Below are 17,530 nucleotides of genomic sequence, written 5' to 3'. Positions count from 1 at the left end.
TTTTTTTGAAAAAGGATCAAAATCAATGCAGCAGAACCAGAGATGTTTTCATTTTTTATTCCACACATTCTTGTCAAAATCTGATGCCTACATTACCCACAGTGCAATCTGAAATCTGAATAAAATCACTCAATATACTGGATCTGAATCAGCTGTGTTATGTTAGCTGCATCTAATGGAGCCTGGAGCTGCTATGAGGACCAGGCTACAGAGGTCTGATAACCTCACTTCTTTCTAACTACACACCTCCAGATATTTTTTCATTTTCAAACATCACGTGTCTCACACAGCTCCCTCTAGAGCCACAAAAGGTTCTATACTACTTTTTTCACACATGCAATAGTACTCCCTAACACCTAGGAAAAGACATTGACGTGTAAAATCAGTGGCACTTCCCTTTAAAAGTCAACTAGACACAGTTACTGCCCTGAACTATGTAAAAACTTTATATGAAAACACTTAATGACATTTGATTTTGGATCCATGACTTGCTTTAAGTGTCATTACATATGTGTGCATAAAAACACAGAGCATCCATTAAATATATGGATATCAAGGAATCTTTATTAAAACAACACATAACAGCACAATGTTGAAATTTGCTCCCTCGCCTCTCCAGCATCTTGACAGCAAAAATGACATATTTTATTGTGCAATATACAGTATTTATTCAAGTATAACCATTTGTCATCTAAATTAATGCATGAGAGACAATGATACATATAACAGAGATAAAGAAGAATATAGGTATCTGAAAAAGAGGAGAATGTATTTCTTATGTACTGTGCCCTCAGAGTGGTTGTACCAGAGGAATGGGGGGAAAAAAACCTACAGATGATGGAATCAAATCCTTTTTGTATTTTTAAAACCAAAACTTATTTACAGATTCATGCAACATGCAGTATATCAATTGATACAAAAAGTAATAAAAACTAGATATACAGAGTAATTCTTCAGTATAAATAGTATAAATAATGTTCTTTTATATATAAATAGCTCTGTCTTCCTTCTTTGTTGGTCTGAGATTTTGATGTGAGACATCTGGTGTGAAATGAACTTAACTTTCCAAACAGATTCAAGCTTACAACACTGTAAATCCTAACCCCTGCTGTCCAGAGGCAGAGCTAGCTGTTGCTTCACACTCCAAGTGTGTCAGAATTAGAAGTGGTTGTCGAATGAAACAGGAGGTGTCAAGATGTCTCAGGATGGAGTTGGAGCTTTGGGATTGCTTCAGAAAAGGAGCTGCAGCAGAGTAATTCTCTGAAGTGGGCGTCACCCAGAGAAAACAGGACAGGCACTCTGGAAATGTGGCTGCAGAAGTCGCACATTTTTCTGCTCTCCCTCGTCACATCCTTATTTCTGCAGAATGAACTGGTCGATGAACTCATTCTGCTCCGACTCCACTTTGGACAAGGCTTCATACTCAATACGATACCTGAAACAAGGATACACACAGTATCAGGGCTGCAACTAACCATTCTTTTCATCATCAGTTTATCTGCTGATTATCTTCTCAATTAATATATTCACTGTTTTGTCTAAAAAATGTCTGATAATATTGACAAATGGCCATTATAATTTATCATAGCCTGAGTCAGTGCCTGCAAATTGCTTGTTTTATCTGACCATCAGTCCAAATCCCCAAACAAAACAAAAAACCCTTCACATGAGAATCTGGAATTGGAGACTAATAGTTTCAGTATGACAGAAAACTGATCATTACAGAATGAATGCATTTAATTTATGGCAGTTAAATAAAAACTACATTCTCCATCACAGGCATGAAATTTATAAAAATGGTATTCATAGTAGACAAAATGAACAAAATCAACAAAACTGATGTGGCAGCAGACTACAGCACGTGACTGATTAGATGCTACGTGACACAGTCGAGCCTGGTCAACTATGGGCTTCTTCAGAAATGTCCAGCTGATAAATGTTAAAAGTTCTCATTTGAAATGAGTGTTACAGTTTATTTTCTATAACTATCTGACTGTTTCTCTTTGAAGTGGGAGTTAAAACAATTACTCAAAGAAGTTGAAATGGTAGTTAAAATACATGTTGTGAAAGGTGTTAAAGGTTTAATTTAAGTCCAGGCACCGAAAGGAGCTCAAATGCAAGTGATGAATTGAGCTGAAGTTTCTGAGAGTTAGTATCAATTCATGGGGAAAACTGAAAGATGATGACAGTTGAAGTGTAAGCACTAACAGCAGTTGGAATAAAATGATGAAGTTTTTTTTGTTTTTTCTTGTGTGAAGACCTTAGAATTCAGCTTAAGTGTCCTAATCATGTTAAATCAGTTCATGAGCAAGTCACTGCAGTGTCTAATACTAAATTTGAAGGACGGCTCATAAAAAATGTAAGGAACTGTTTAATTGTGCATTGTGTGACCCATGCCAACACCTGACCTCATAGTGTTATCCCCATCAAAGTCAGCATCCAATCCAAGTTTTTGTGATTACTTTTAGAGCTCTTCATGGTCAGGTACTGATCAAGGTTTGTTGGTTGGTTGGTTATCCCTTCAGATTTAAAACTTAAAGCTACTGTGCCTTTGAAGTCATTCCTTCTAAACTCCAGAATTCTCTCCCATTGGACTTCAGATTGGTGGATACCTTTAAAAAGCGGTGACTACATCCATATTTTTTTACAGTCTGTGGTTGGTACACGTGGCACTTTGTAAAAAAAAATAACGCGGTGAAAATGAAATGGCAATTCAGTCTGATTATCAGGCTAACTCACTGTATCCACTGTTTACCTCTCAAGTTGCATCTTCTTCTCTGCGATGAGAGCCTGAAGCTGCTGCTGTTGGGCTTCCCTTTGCTTTGCCACAGACTTCAGCAGGTTTCTTGCTCCAATGGCCTAAAGGAGAAGAACACATGATGGTAGCAAATAAAGTCATGCTCTCATAACCAAACAGAAGCACATACTGTACAGTATATTGTACCTGAAACAACTAAGATGAGCTCAATGGTAGTTTTAATACATCCAGGTGTTTCAAAGCTTTGGGGACATACAGCTTTGTTTCAAAAAGCTACTGAAAAGCAGCTTCAAATGTCAAGCTTACCTTCATCTTTTCTGTCTCTGCTTCTTTTGCCAGCTCATCTACCAGCTCAATAAGACCTCCAACTATCTTCTGAAACTGTCCAATTTCTGTAAAAGACAGCACATATTTACACATCCTGTGTGACCTGTTGACGGTGGAGAGAGAGTTTGAGGGGGGGGGGGGGGGGGGGGGGGGGTGACCAAATCGAAATGCATGTAACAAAATACTCTGTGCTTACTGTCCACAAATTCTTTGCACTCCTCCTTGAGCTCTGAGGTCTTATGGCTGACATCAGGCTCCAGTACCCGTAGCTTGTTGAGCTCATCAAAATAAAAGCCTGCCTCTGCTAATGGGTCTTTAGCCATGGCCACAGGGCCTGACACAAAGAAAGAAAAGGAGCAAGAACAACACAATTACCACAACTAAAATACAGCTTTGATTCATAGGCTATCGAATGGACAGCCCTCTTTTACAACATATGTTTCACTAGTGCAGCAAGAAAAGAAAAGTTCACTTTACACTGAAATCAACGGCTTTATAGCTTGATAACTTATCTTATGCTGACAAGTGACTTGTTATCCGGCAATCACACAGTGACAATATCTGGGTTACTGACGATGACAACTGGTTGCCAGTAATGTTAACATACGCCCTGTTTGCTGATGCAAAATAAACATTTCATTGAACTATGACCTTCAATGAGAGACCACCATATGGCAAGACGAGACACTGCCTTGTTTTGCATTTTAACTTTAGTCGTCAGTTTTTAGGTTAAGTGTTACCTATCTTAGTTAGATAGCTACATAGCTATAACTAACGTCAAGTTACTTCAAATTGGATTAAGTTATGTAGTTGTTGTGAACGTTAGCACACTGCGTCTAATGTGTGCAAGGACTTTACGTTAACTTCACAAAATTAATATTACGGTTAGTCTCCAAATGTGGAAAAAGTATCGTATCCCTGCCTATGACCTTAACGGTGTTAATGTTAGCTATCTTGCTAAAATTTGTTGAGATAACTCAGCTAACTAGTTAGCTATATCTCGCTAACATTAGCCTGCTGACAAAAGCCAATTGAACAACGAGTTAAAAACACTCACGTTACGCTCTTTAAGAGTGATTAAATCACTGTACAGCTATTCGTAACTATTACTAACTACGTCCAGAACAGAAAACTCTATATTTTACCTGTTTAAGCCGCTATCACCGCTAACGCAGATGGCTCCGTGTTGTGTGACTATGTGGCAGAGCTCAAAGCTCCTCCTACCCCGCTGCCAGGGAAACCAAACACTGCCTCTCTGCCTCTCTCTATATATCTATATATCTGCGTGTGTGTGTCTGCTCCTGATATTTCCCACTCAAATAGGCTATTATATTTTTCTTGTAATAACAGTTTATTCTCATAAAATGACGACTTTTCTGTCGTAAAATTATTAATGTATTCTCCAAATATTATGACTTTATTCTCGTAATATTACGACTTTTTTTCTCGAAATCTCAGAATGTTTTTCCTCTGTGTGGCCCTAATATTAATAATAAACACATGATAAACACACTGAAACTTGCTTTTACAGAACAGAAAGGCTCGCAGTGCGTGTTGTTGACTGAGGGGAGCAGCATTACACTTCACAACATACAGCCTGCAGTAAATTCAGTAGAAGAAGAAGGAGGAGGAAGAGGGAGTTTAACTTTTCGCACTTTTTATAACTCAAATCTTGATACTGTTTTGGATGTCTGTCTCACGGCGATATAGGGAAAGTTAATTAGCCGTACGGTGTGCGGTTATTTGACAACACGAAGAGACAACACGGAGAGGTCGGTGAGTAAAGTACGTAAACTGATGCCCCGTTAATTTACGTGTTCGCTGCTGGATGAAGCCGAGGCACGATAACGTTACGCACTCAGTTGAAAAATCTGGCAATTTAATGTGTCTTTTGTTCAGTATACCTTACACATCGCGAGAACTTAAAATATTTCCCCAAAGTTGGTTTACGTTATAACCAACGTTAATTCGGGGTGTGTTCAAAACAAAAACTAACCCAGATTTGAATACATATTCAACTTTTAGGCTTGGTGCTGCCTCGAAGTTTGACTACCCAACATTAGCCAACATTAGCAAAACACGCCCATGTAGAAGGAGGCTGTGACAAAGTTTGACGTTAACCAAATTAGCGTTAACTCACAGACACATTTTCTGGCATTAAAACATTGGTGGGTAGTGAGTTAGTATCGACCAGACGAACTGGTCAAAAGACCATAACTATTTAATCAATAACTAAAGTAGCGTTATACAATGTTGGGCTCTTGTCGACAAAGAAGAAAATGTTAAAACGACCACATTTTTAAAGGGAGTTCAGTCCTACATTTCTGTAACGCTTTATGACCGAAAAGGACACCCGAGCTAACCTTCAGCTCGCTGTTGATTCAGTAACCTAATAGTTAGTTTACTAGGTCTTAGCTGTTTATTTAGCCACTGTTTAACTAGACTGACTTAGTATATTTACACTTGTGCCCAGATTCGGCGTGTAACTTAACACAAGCTAACAAAATATCAGTGAAATAGCTACCTGGCAGCAATTTGAAGCTACAAACCCCAATGTTTACTTGTTAGCACCGCTGTACCTAGATAATGCTGTATACATTAACGCAAACTAAGCTTTTAGCTTTGTTCATAGAATTGTAATATACATAAGGTAACAGTTTTAGGTTTGGTGAACTAGCTCTACTTTTAAGGAGAAGCACTACCAAGATATTGTAGAGAGATCTAAAATAGTGCTAATTTTAGTTCATCTGAAGACAGGTGAGCTGCCCCCCGTTGTAGATTTTATTATTTTGTCCTTTTATTTTATTATTAATTGTAATGTCCCTCATTCTTGTAGTTTCCTGCCCAGCTACATTCCATTTATTGGGAAGGGGAACCAGAGGAAAAGATAACATTAGGGTAGGTGGTTTCCACTCTGTTTTGTGATACATGCCCTTGTCCACTGGGGGCCCTGCTTTACCTTTTAAACAGTATTTATCAACATCAGTCTTCTCTATGTTGCTCCATAGAAAGACTGCAGCATCAGTTCAGGGCTCTTGTGTTTTGCCAGGAATGAGCTGGAGCAGTGAGAGGTTGTGGCGGCCTCATCAGTAGCTGTCACCACGGCGGGGGACCTTCGGACCTCCGTCTGCAGGGTGGTCATCTACCTCCAGAAGGACATGTCCGGGGACAGCTGCCTGCCCCAGCATCACACCCAGTCTGCCTCCACCTCCCCAGCCCCTCATTTGGCATGTCCCAAGACAAAGACCTGCAGTTATAGAGGAGCAGTGGGCCTGGGCAACAAGTATGTCCGGCTCAATGTTGGTGGGACCCTGTTTTACACCACACTGCAAGTGCTGACCAGGCAGAACTCCATGCTGAAAGAAATGTTCAGCGGAAAGAAGGAAGTATTCACTGATAAAGACGGTATGCTATTTCTGAAAATAAATCAAAACTAAAATCCATATTATGCTGTTATTGTTCTATAACACAATATGTCAACATTAGTACTAGTGTATTGCCAGTTTAATGTTCTATTTAACATGACATTGCAGGTAAAACAATGCAAGATATAATAAAAGTATTGTGACTGATTTTCTGTACACTTTGATGAAACTTATGGCTTTACTGACACATTTATGGCATATGGACATCACAATATGACATGACATCACAAATGTCTTATCCATTGCACCTATAAACATTCAAAGTCCAAATAACCTCACCTGACCATGACTGGCCAAGTCAAGAATGGATGAGATAATTTTAATGAAATAACACGTAATATGTGTTATATAAAGTGAAATTTCACATAATTACAACATTGTTCCCTCTCAGAGATGCAAGGGTTTGTTTGTGTTCACATTTTTAACTTGATCTGTCGTTTTCGTTCAGGTTGGATCCTGATCGACCGCAGTGGGAAGCACTTTGGCAGCGTCCTGTGCTACCTGCGTGATGGCACAGTCACCTTACCCACAGGCCGCCAGGCGGTCCTGGAGCTGCAGGCTGAGGCAAAGTACTACCTCGTCCAGGGCCTCGTGGAGCTTTGTCAAAACACCCTGCAGGTCAGTCACATATGTACAGACTGGTATTTACAATTATCTTTGACATGCAAGTTATTTTTTGTTGTATATCATCACCAACTTGAGCTACATCTGGATTATGAGGGCCAGGGTAGAGTAGCAACACATTGTACATTAGACGGAGGCAGCGTCAGGTGAGTTACGTATTTCTAGTTTTGTGATATCACATTATTCTTTGCGATACCTTTGATGAAATCTGCTTCCGGGATGCGTTAGAGAGTTCTACTAGCGATCTAATTGGAGATGAAACAGCCAATCAGAATTCTCCGATTGATTGGTTGATTTTGTGGAACATTTGTAACGCTGTGCCAGGTTGAGTGAGTGTGCAGGCAAAGTTGAGTGTGCACAGAGTGGAGAGGTTGAGAGAGAGAGACAATGTGAGCTAGTGTGCAGCGGTCTGTCAGCGCACTGAGCAAGTTTGTGAGAGGGCATATGAGTAAAACTGAGTGAGAGGGGTTATTATTGCACATTTAATATGGATAATAGCAAACGTGCAAATGCATTTATTGAGCACAGAATAGATTTTTGTTTTCTCAAATGAAATGATTTTTTGCTTACGTATAATTTCTCTTCTAAATATAATTTATGTGCTTGCAAAATATAATTTTCTGTGCTCCAAATCTCTCATTGCTCACTCAGGAATGAGGCACAAATATAACACCATACTCTGAGGTGTACCCATCTGTGCTGGGGGACTTGTTTGCCTTAAGATTTGAAATTACCATGTTTATTTCTTCTGCTATAATTTCTGCTGTCAGGGCCATGTTCTGTTCCTTTGTTACTCTTGGTAAATTTGAAGTCTCCAGAAGTAAATCCGTCTGGTCTTTGTCATTAGCCACTGGTTAGGCATATTTTTTTTTTTTTATGTAAATGTTAATCTTTGCAAACTTCACCCTAGTAGTTCCAGTGAGAAAAAACACTTGCTTGGAAGCAGGGACTTTTTGTTCCTGAACTATGGCTCAGGAGCAAAAACTGGAAATAGCTTCCTGACATTGAATTTCAGGTAAAATTTGTCCTGAAGTTAGTCCCTAAACAGGTTTTTGGCAATATGAAAACATATTGTACTGTGAGAAGACATATTTGTCAACCCTTAGAGATTAGCCATACTGTTTGTATTTGTGACAGTATTGCAAATCAGTGACTTGGACTGCTTTGAGGCAACACTGGATTTGCATCAGTGTGATAAATTGAAATATCTCAGCAACTAAAGACATTCATGGTCGTGCCTAAACTTACAACTTTCGCACAGTACTGTATATATCTATCAAGATATAAAATATTCTATACCGTAATAGAGGATTTTATTCATATTGTCCACCCCTACTTTCTATTTACTTCCTTGGCAATGTATAAAAATTCCTTCAGTCTACAGTTCATGTTTCCTTGTGCCTTACCCTGACTCTGTGTTTGCTGCGGTAGTGAGTGCTATTCAACTCAACAACAGAGCCTCTCAGGTGCACAGATTGGATTTACTGTGGACCACAGTGTGTATTTATGCCTCTAGGCTATGGCAGCAATACAGTTTGCGGCACCATCTGTGCAAGACAAGTGTCAGTGGGTATGCATCATACTGACAGATGTTCACGGGAATGTCTGCCGGGCTGCCAAGCTTTACACATCCTTTGGTTTCCAGGGGGACAGATTGCAAGGCAGCATCATTGAATTTCTTAGCTCACCGGCTGTCACTCATTCATCATCATGTCCAGTAGTTTATGAATGAAGAGCGCTCAACTTGCCTCCTCTGAGGTTCATTACACAGTCTGAGTAAGCAACATACAGAGCGAAGGACAGTGTAAGGGCATCTCTTAAAGTGTAGCAACAACTGTATCAAGACATCACTAACACCTTCTATAATGTTATGCATCTCATGTGCTAAAAGAACAACACTACAAAATGAACAGCTGCCACTTCACACCTCACTTCCCGTGTGAACAATTCTGTTCAGTACTTCATCACGAATGGATACCATCAGGAGGGCTGTAGAAGATCTGGGATTGTATAAATCCTTCAATTATAGCTGTTATTGTGGATTAGTTGTGTGCAGTTGCTGTCCTGCCCCAAGAAGGCTGATCTAAACATGTGCTCTGTAAGCAGAGAGCTTGTCTATGCCATTTTTGCATTGTGTGCCTAGCATGTAGTGTGTAGGAATGTAACCAAATGCATTATTTAGATATTAATAGATAATGTGTTTCTAAACAGATGCAAACAGTATCCATATTTGTGCAGTAATATTCTTTTTTTCCCACTAAGTTGACATGTCACACACATTCAAACTTGCATCCCTTCTTCTCAGAGTCATCTCTCTACTAAATGAAGGAATCTCTGTATGTATGTATGTCCTTTGCATATCTTGAGAATTGTTCATCCTATCGACTCCACACTTGGCAGGTGTATGGCTGGGGACCCAAGGGAGTGCAGTATTGAATTTGGTGCAATTTGGACACACTTTGAATAAACCATCGATCAAGGAGCTGCTCCACTCTGTGCAGGGGCAGGACGGCGCTTCAGGGCTCTGCCAACTGACTCCAGCATGTCAGGGAGAGACCAGAGATGAGGCGTGACATGACTCAGAGAAAAGTGCTCTTAAAAGAGAAAAGTAGACAACGAAAACAACTTTTAATCAGGAATGGACACTCGTACCCTGTGTCTAGACAGAAAGTGTAGCATGTGCAGCACGATCAGCAGCAGCAGCAAATGAACCATGGTGTCTACCCAGGAGGCGTTCAGGTACATGTTTGAGCATAGTTCACCCGTGTTTAGGAAGCACTCAGAGCCAATACACAATGACTATAGTTAAAACCAGTTTGTCTCATATGCTCCGAGACCGTGGCGATTGTGAAGCACAACATAGCGAACATACCCTTTCAAATCCGAACCAAAGGCACAGAAAACAAGAACGATCTAAGTGCTCAATATGATCGATCCACTTTATTTTAGGATGCACATTATTTTATTTTTAAATGCATTCCTTATTTTAGGCTACTTGAAATGAGAAAAGAACATTTATTTATTATTAGAGTACTTATTTATATCATCTGTGTATAATAGAATGTTAGTTTCTTTCATGTTGTTGGTGTATATACTCATTCACGCCTCACATCAACTGTATTAATGTTTATATGCGTTGAAGTAGCAGCCGGAGGCCAAGCAATTGATTCATTCTGAACATGCACATTTTAAATGGTCACTGCACTAGTTACTCAGTAAATTCTGATGACACAGATGTCATATACATAATGCCGGAGTTCATGGAACTTTCTTTTTCCACTGTTAGTGGTATCTTGGATGTCCATTTAGGATAAACATCCCTAAATTAGCTTAGAAGTTACATATAAAGATGATACTTATAAGACACTCCTTCAGACCCCTCTTGCTCTATAGTCACCAAATTCTTTTTTTCTTCTGTATCAAAATGTTTTGAATGACTTTTGAATATGATCATCAGTCTTCATCAGGGTAAAGCGTGGCTTGGCTTTTACAAACCTATCTTGTTTCATAATGATATACTTGTCAACCTAACTGTGCTGGAACTAAGTGGACAGAAGAGAGGTGGGAAATCTGTACCAAGAGTATAACAGTGCACATTAATCTGCCTTGTTCCTTCACCCTTGTTTCTTCATGCATTTCAGTGTTTGGCTGATTTTAAACCCACCTCACTAATGGAAGGACATTTTGTTAGTGATGTTTGCCATGTTCCAAACAAGATTAATGGTTCAAATTTGTTTCTGGAAACAATATCTTTGTGAATTTTCAGTCTGGTTTCAAGAAAAAGAAGAGAAACTCCTCTACTAAAGGTCATGGATTACTTATTGCTGGCATGATGTTGGCCATTAATCCATTCTGGATCTAAACACAGTGTCACCACCAGGTGCCATTCTTTGTTCACTGTCACATTCAGTAACTCAGCATTGCAGGAATCTTAGCGTCATTTTTGACTGCAGCCTCAGCTCTGACAAACATGTTAATTCAGTAGTTCAATCCTGTTTTCTACATCTCAGAAACATTTCAATGATTAGACTGTTTGTGTCTGCCAAAAATCTGGGAACTGTTATATGCGCCTTCATTACCAGTCAGACTATTGTAACCCCCTGCTCTCTGGAAAAATCTCTCTCCTGCTTGTAACTCACCCAAAACTCAGCTGCTAGGATTTTAACTGACACAAAGAAACATGATCACATTTCACTGATCATGGTTTCCCTACACTGGCTACCTGCTGCTTCTTGAACTGATAACAAAATTCTATTGATTACATTAAAAGCCCAGGAGGCCTCGCTCTGAGTTATATTTCTGACCTTTTGCTGCCTTATGTCCATCCCGCTCCCTGACATGGTCAGAAGCCTCTCTTCTCATTGTTCCAAGGTCTAGACTTAGAGACTCAGGCACAAAGGTGATGGAGCATTTGCAGTGCCTGACGACTTCAGGGCCACAAACTCTGTTTCTTCTTTTAAATCATTTTTAAAAACTCACTTAAAAAAGAAATGATACCCCTAACTACCAGTGTATGTTGGTGTGTGATTGACAGGGCAATAAAGAGCAACCCCTGTGTGTTATACCTGTGGTCACCTCCAGTAAGGAAGAGGAGAGGCTCATCCAGTCTTCTACCAAGGTAAATACAGACCATGACTTTCTAGGCGTTGAATGAAGCTGAAAATAATGCCCAAGTCATTATTTTATTATTTTAACAGCATTTTACTAAGTTAGGTCCTAAGGTTAGTTCGATGGTGTCCTCAAACCTCAAAACGTCATCAAATTGCTCTTATGATAAGTCTTTATATGGGATTTGTTGTTGACAATTAAAAGACAAAATAATATTAGCTATGTTCTTTTAATCTCATTTAACAGCTATTGAAGGATGAAGATATAATTTGCTTATTCTTTCATGTGAATGCACTTAAATATTCATAGAAACATTAATTTTCTGCTTTTTTGTCACAGTATTCCTGCCAAATGGATAATGCCTACTTGAAGTTAATACATACTTGGCACATTTAGGATGTTTAATCTTTTTTTGTCCTCTGTTAGCCTGTGGTGAAGCTCGTGTACAACAGAAGCAATAACAAGTACTCCTACACCAGGTAAGAAAGACTTCTTCCAGAGGTCCCTCTGGCATCCATCATTACAAAGTTAATTGATTTTTTTCTTCTTCAAAGTACTCTGCAAGGGAAGCACTGATTGTGTGAAGTAATAAACTCTAATGAGCCACAGGCCACAGAGTGGAGTAAATTATGAGGCACAACCTCTCAAGATCACTTTGCTTTTGTCTTGACAGTAACTCAGACGACAACCTGTTGAAGAACATCGAGCTGTTTGACAGGCTGTCGCTCAGCTTCAATGGCCGTGTCCTCTTCATCAAAGACGTGATTGGAGACGAGATCTGCTGCTGGTCTTTTTATGGTCAGGGGCGCAAGCTGGCTGAGGTCTGCTGCACCTCTATAGTCTACGCCACAGAGAAGAAGCAAACCAAGGTGAGGATGAGTGAAATCACAACTGCTGTTTTTCAAAAGGAGGAGAAACCCTTGTAGACGTTTGGCACCATGTCTGTGGGAGTGTTCAATATATGGTTCCAATTACTACGGTTCATATCTATCCAGCTTACAGCTAATGTCTGTATAGTTGTTACATTGGCTGCATAGAATAGAGAAATGGTCCAGAGGTTAAATAGATGCGATTGACACAAGGCGAAAATTGGCTTTGCTTTCTGTCTGACTAAACCAACTAAACAACATGGTTCCAAGTACTAGGATCTGTCAAAAAAGGGGAACTAGAGTGACCAAACCTCTAGAGTTGTAGACACATATCAAATAGTTTGCAAGTTACTCTAGCAGTTCAAAAGAACCTTGGTTGTGTGTAAACTGGAACTTTGGCCTTGTGCAGCTATTTATACCAGATCAGTACTGACTGACAATGTGGATGTCTTTTCTTTATGTATTTTTGTCCACCAGCAACATGTGGACCATGTGAAGCCTTTTGCAGACATGGAAAACATTGCTGGCTTCATCAAGTTGTTAAACTGACAGCTTTTTGTTATTCTGGCATAGGTGGCTTTTACATTAATGGTCAGATTTAAAGTGAGCACAGAGAAACTTTCCACTTTCAGCAGATGAATGTGAAAACAATCTTTTAGTGACCAACTCTGCACGTTCATCATTCTGCACAGTGAATATCAAAATAAAGTAACAATAAGCATAACACATTTTTGAGTGTAGGGGGACTTTAAATTATATGGATGAAGAGGGTTTCTGTTCTCTCACCGAGGCTGCATCACTGATGGGTTATAAAACTTATTTTGCTGGTGAAGCATTGATTAATGATCATGACTACTACTTTCTAGAGTCTGACAGTGAAAAAGCACTGACTGACAAGACGTTAGGACTCTCATTAAATTATTATTTGCAGATGAGCATGGGGACCTATTATGCTTTTCCTTATTTTCAGTCGTGTATATATATCAATCAATCAATCAATTTTTATGTATATAGCGCCATATCACAACAAAAGTCATCTCAAGGCACTTTTCACATAGAGCAGGTCAAGACCGTACTCTTTAATTTACAGAGACCCAACAATTCTCCCATGAGCAGCACTTGGTGACAGCAGTAAGGAAAAACTCCCCTTTAATGGGTAGAAACCTCGAGCAGAACCTGGCTCTTGGTGGGCGACCATCTGCTTTGACCGGTTGGGTAGAGAGAGAGAAAGAGAGAGGGAAAGGGGGAGGGGGGACAGAAGAACAACAATCATAACAATAACAATAAGTATAAGAAGCAATAGCCAGGGAAGGACGCCATCAGGATTGTGAAGGACCGCAAAGGCTCGGCCCAGAACCCAGGGTTTCCTGTGAGATGAGAAAGCACAAAAAAAACTCCGGGGAAGAAGCAAAGTTATTGACATGCATTGATGTTACATGAATGCATACAGATGGAGAGGAGGAGGAGGAGAGAGGAGCTCAGTGCATCATGGGAAGTCCCCCAGCAGTCTAGGCCTATAGCAGCATAACTAAGGGCTGGTCCAAGGTGAGCCTGGTCGGCCCTAACTATAAACTTTATCAAAAAGGAAAGTTTTAAGCCTACTCTTAAACATATATATATAATGTTACAATCTCAGATGTTCATATTAAATGTGGCCAAAGTGTCAAATAAAGGGGTAAACGTACATAGAAATAATTACTGTGAGCAAAAAGCACCAAGTTCAGACTGCTCTGAACACTCGGTTTCCAACATTTTTTTCTACTTTCAGCCCGAGCTGACGTCAGCTCATGACGAATTTCTGTATGTGGTCATCTGCTCCATGCACAGCATGCAAGTTCACTGCTCCACTCTGCTAACATTATGGCAGTTTTCCATTGTTTTGGGGGAAGTCATGCCAAACCATGACTTCATTACACAGCACCACAAAGTGAAATAAGTAGTTTACCTGTTGGAGGTGTGCTGGTCGTCTGTAGCTCTTCATCAAACATCATCATCACTGTGGCTGTTTCTGCTTGTACTGTTCCTCTCTCCATTATTTCTAACTGATCATGTAAAAGTATCTCTTATCCAGACATGAGACTGACATGCTAAATTGCCAATTGCCATCGCATTTACTTAACAAAAGCAGTTTTTCTGTACCACCAGCTATGTTCGCTCTGCCTGTATGAATGAATAAAATCTAGAAGGAACTATTTTGATCTGTAAATTGTCATGTGTATTCAGTACTTATTCACAATGGAAAAAATCATATATACAGAAGAGGCACTCTTTAAGAAACAATGAATACTTTATCAGGATAACACTCTTGAGTTTTCTTGACCTCGTGTTTTTTTATCATCTCTGTCTCTTTCTACCTCAGGTGGAGTTTCCTGAAGCTCGCATCTATGAGGAGACTCTGAACACCTTGCTGTACGAGACGATGCCGCTGCCTGACAACTCCCTGCTGGAGGCCACTCGTCGGAGCTACTCCAACTGCGGCTCTCACAGTGAGGAGGAGGAGGGGCCTGGAGGAGCCGAGCTTCGAGAGCGCGTGCGTCGAATCCACGTCAAGAGGTACAGCACATACGACGACCGGACACTGGGACACTGAGACTGAAACCACAAACCCGCCAGGCAGATTTCAGCTTTTCAGATTGATGACGGACATTTGAAGATGAAGTCTGCTGAGGCTCATACATTTCTCTTTTGAATTTTTTATCATCTTACTTCCTCTACCACTATCTAAAAGAAGTCCAAATTGTGGCCTTGATGTAATTGCATCTGACTTTTTAATCTAGATGAACGTGATGTTGTCTGCTCTGTCCATCATAATTTATGAATTATCATTATCAGAGGATTCAGAGCAACTACTTTAAATATCTAGAGAACTGTAGGTTTTTAGTAGTGGAGGAAAATCACTAATATGCACTATTTCTTAGAAGAAATACTGTTACAATCATAGCACTTACACTCTGAATCAGCAGGAGAGCGTGTTTCATATTTATATAGTAGATTGTATTTTTCATATACACATTTACAACAGCCTGTTGTTTGCCAAAGATGAACCTGTTTTAGTTTTTCTAAAACTAGTGTGCCTCTAACATGTTTTAATACAGTTGACCTTAATGCCTTTTTCCAGTTGTGAAGATAAAAGTTCTTATTATTCAGCTATTGTTTGTCTTTGTTTTGCTCTTAGTCGACAGGCATAATTGGAAATTCCAGTTGAAACTCGACTATCAGGAGACGAAAAGTAATTCTGTCATATGCATATGACAGAAATGTTACATATTCTGGTTATTGTTGACTCACTTTAAAGAACCAGGCATGCCAAAGACCTACGAAATAGTCTTGTTTGTCTCTTCACACTGTTTGATGAAGTACAAATACAAACAAACAACCCAAGCATTTTCACACCTCTGTGAATCTAATCACATGGGCATGTCTTGAATACAAATTGAGAATATGCTTTTCTTTGCTGTGGAACTGTCCAGCCTGTAATCTTGTGGTAGAAGAAAGGAAAAGGGGGGGAAAAAAGAGACTGCAGTTTGGCTGAAATCACATATTCACTATTCTGAGCTGTGAGGTCAGTCGGATCTCTTGACTGCCTGCAATACCAGTTCAACAGGATGAACAGCCGCTGGAGAGGGTCGACGAAAGCCAACAGTGCAAGACGTGCTGCAGACACACACTGCAGGTGATGCTTGGCCACACACAGTCGACAGTAACACTGTGACAATAGGACAAAAGGAAGGATGATTTTTGAGCGTCCCTGAATCAAAAATAATACAATGATTTAATACATAGATCAAAAACTAAAACTGACATGAATACATCTATGTAAGTTGATTTAAACAGCTGAACGATATACTGTAACATTTAGACTCAAGTGCAAAGTGAAGGAAGAACTGGGCACTACCGCCTTCAAGCTGCGACATCATATATCACTCTTACATTTCAAAATATGCCAGTCTTTCTTCAAAACTAAACTTTGAGAAAACATTACAGTTTACCAGCTGCATGGAAATCCGTTTTCAGATTTCCTGCCTGACCCGTTTTCTCCTGAAAATAATCAGTGTCACTTGTGCATTTGCTGAGTTTCCATGCATTTAATAAAATTGGCTTTCAGCTGTAAGTGGATTTCTGAGATAATGAAAAGGAGAAACCTGGTTTCTCTTTATCCAGGTAAAGAGATGAAGAGCAACCAGCATTAGTGTAGTGCATTTACATTCTCTCATTTAACAATCAAAGGTTATGTTTACATCGAGTGTTACTCAACACCAGAATGCATTTTGTGTATCCTCGAGGTCTAACAAACATGTTGAATGCATTCCCTTCCTCATGAAATAATCATAAAACTGATTTTTAAAGTATTTCTTTTCTGTATTATTTACATCCATGTTTACTAACTTGCAGTCTTCTTCCCTGCCTTTACTGGGTTTCTTGGTGCATTACAGCCACCTGCAGATCGGTAAAATAGTGTGAAATTATTAGCAGTACCCACATGCAAGTGTGTGTGCATCCTTGTACACGTACACAAGGTGTTGCTGTGATTTGTTTGTAGTTAAACGCATTACAAGTGACATTATTAGATTAGACATTATAATCATCTGAGGTGATACTTGCTTGTTGATACAGGTCCCTGATTTCTTACACTTGCATTTCTTACAGGTTGCATGTGTCTACTGGTTGTGAGCAGTTCAGCCAAACAGTAATTGTTCCTCCTCAAATTGTTAAAGATAAAAAATTCAAAGGTTAGAACAAATAATTTTGTGTATTTTTTTTTTTTTTTTTTTAATTTCCTATGCTGTTGATTGTCTTGCAACCCATCATCGTTATCTTGCAATTCCATTTGGATGATCTGCATCACCAGACTGGAAACCAATAAAATGAGCATTTGACTAAAAGTCTTAACTCAAGGTTCAGTTGTTAGCTTTTTCCAT

The 17,530-nt window shown here is 39.5% G+C and overlaps 2 protein-coding genes across 5 annotated transcripts; one reads left to right on the top strand and one right to left on the bottom strand.

Annotated features, from left to right (window-relative positions):
* Positions 1-18: 18 nt before the first annotated feature.
* ift20 (intraflagellar transport 20 homolog (Chlamydomonas)) lies at positions 19-4,338 on the bottom strand. The gene is made up of 5 exons (XM_067593864.1): positions 4,231-4,338; positions 3,282-3,419; positions 3,065-3,150; positions 2,756-2,859; positions 19-1,435 (listed from the first exon to the last, which is right to left on the bottom strand). Exons 2-5 carry the CDS (start codon positions 3,406-3,408, stop codon positions 1,354-1,356), a joined length of 399 nt encoding a protein of 132 aa, XP_067449965.1. The 5' UTR covers positions 3,409-3,419; positions 4,231-4,338; the 3' UTR covers positions 19-1,353.
* Positions 4,339-4,677: 339 nt separating this feature from the next.
* Positions 4,678-15,757, top strand: tnfaip1 (tumor necrosis factor, alpha-induced protein 1 (endothelial)). Of its 4 annotated transcripts, none has more exons than XM_067593860.1 (8): positions 4,678-4,861; positions 5,922-5,983; positions 6,135-6,490; positions 6,959-7,128; positions 11,669-11,752; positions 12,169-12,221; positions 12,416-12,611; positions 14,971-15,757. In XM_067593860.1, exons 3-8 carry the CDS (start codon positions 6,244-6,246, stop codon positions 15,199-15,201), a joined length of 981 nt encoding a protein of 326 aa, XP_067449961.1. In that variant the 5' UTR covers positions 4,678-4,861; positions 5,922-5,983; positions 6,135-6,243; the 3' UTR covers positions 15,202-15,757. The 4 variants fall into 4 exon arrangements, with proteins under 4 accessions (XP_067449961.1, XP_067449963.1, XP_067449962.1 ...); XM_067593862.1 differs by having other exon boundaries at positions 6,094-6,490; XM_067593861.1 differs by having other exon boundaries at positions 4,678-4,870.
* Positions 15,758-17,530: the final 1,773 nt, after the last annotated feature.

The sequence above is a fragment of the Thunnus thynnus genome, chromosome 7 (assembly GCF_963924715.1).
Source record: "Thunnus thynnus chromosome 7, fThuThy2.1, whole genome shotgun sequence".
NCBI classification, from domain to species: Eukaryota; Metazoa; Chordata; class Actinopteri; order Scombriformes; family Scombridae; genus Thunnus; species Thunnus thynnus.
Note: the sequence above shows the minus strand (reverse complement) of the source record. Positions and strands in the feature narration are given on the sequence as shown.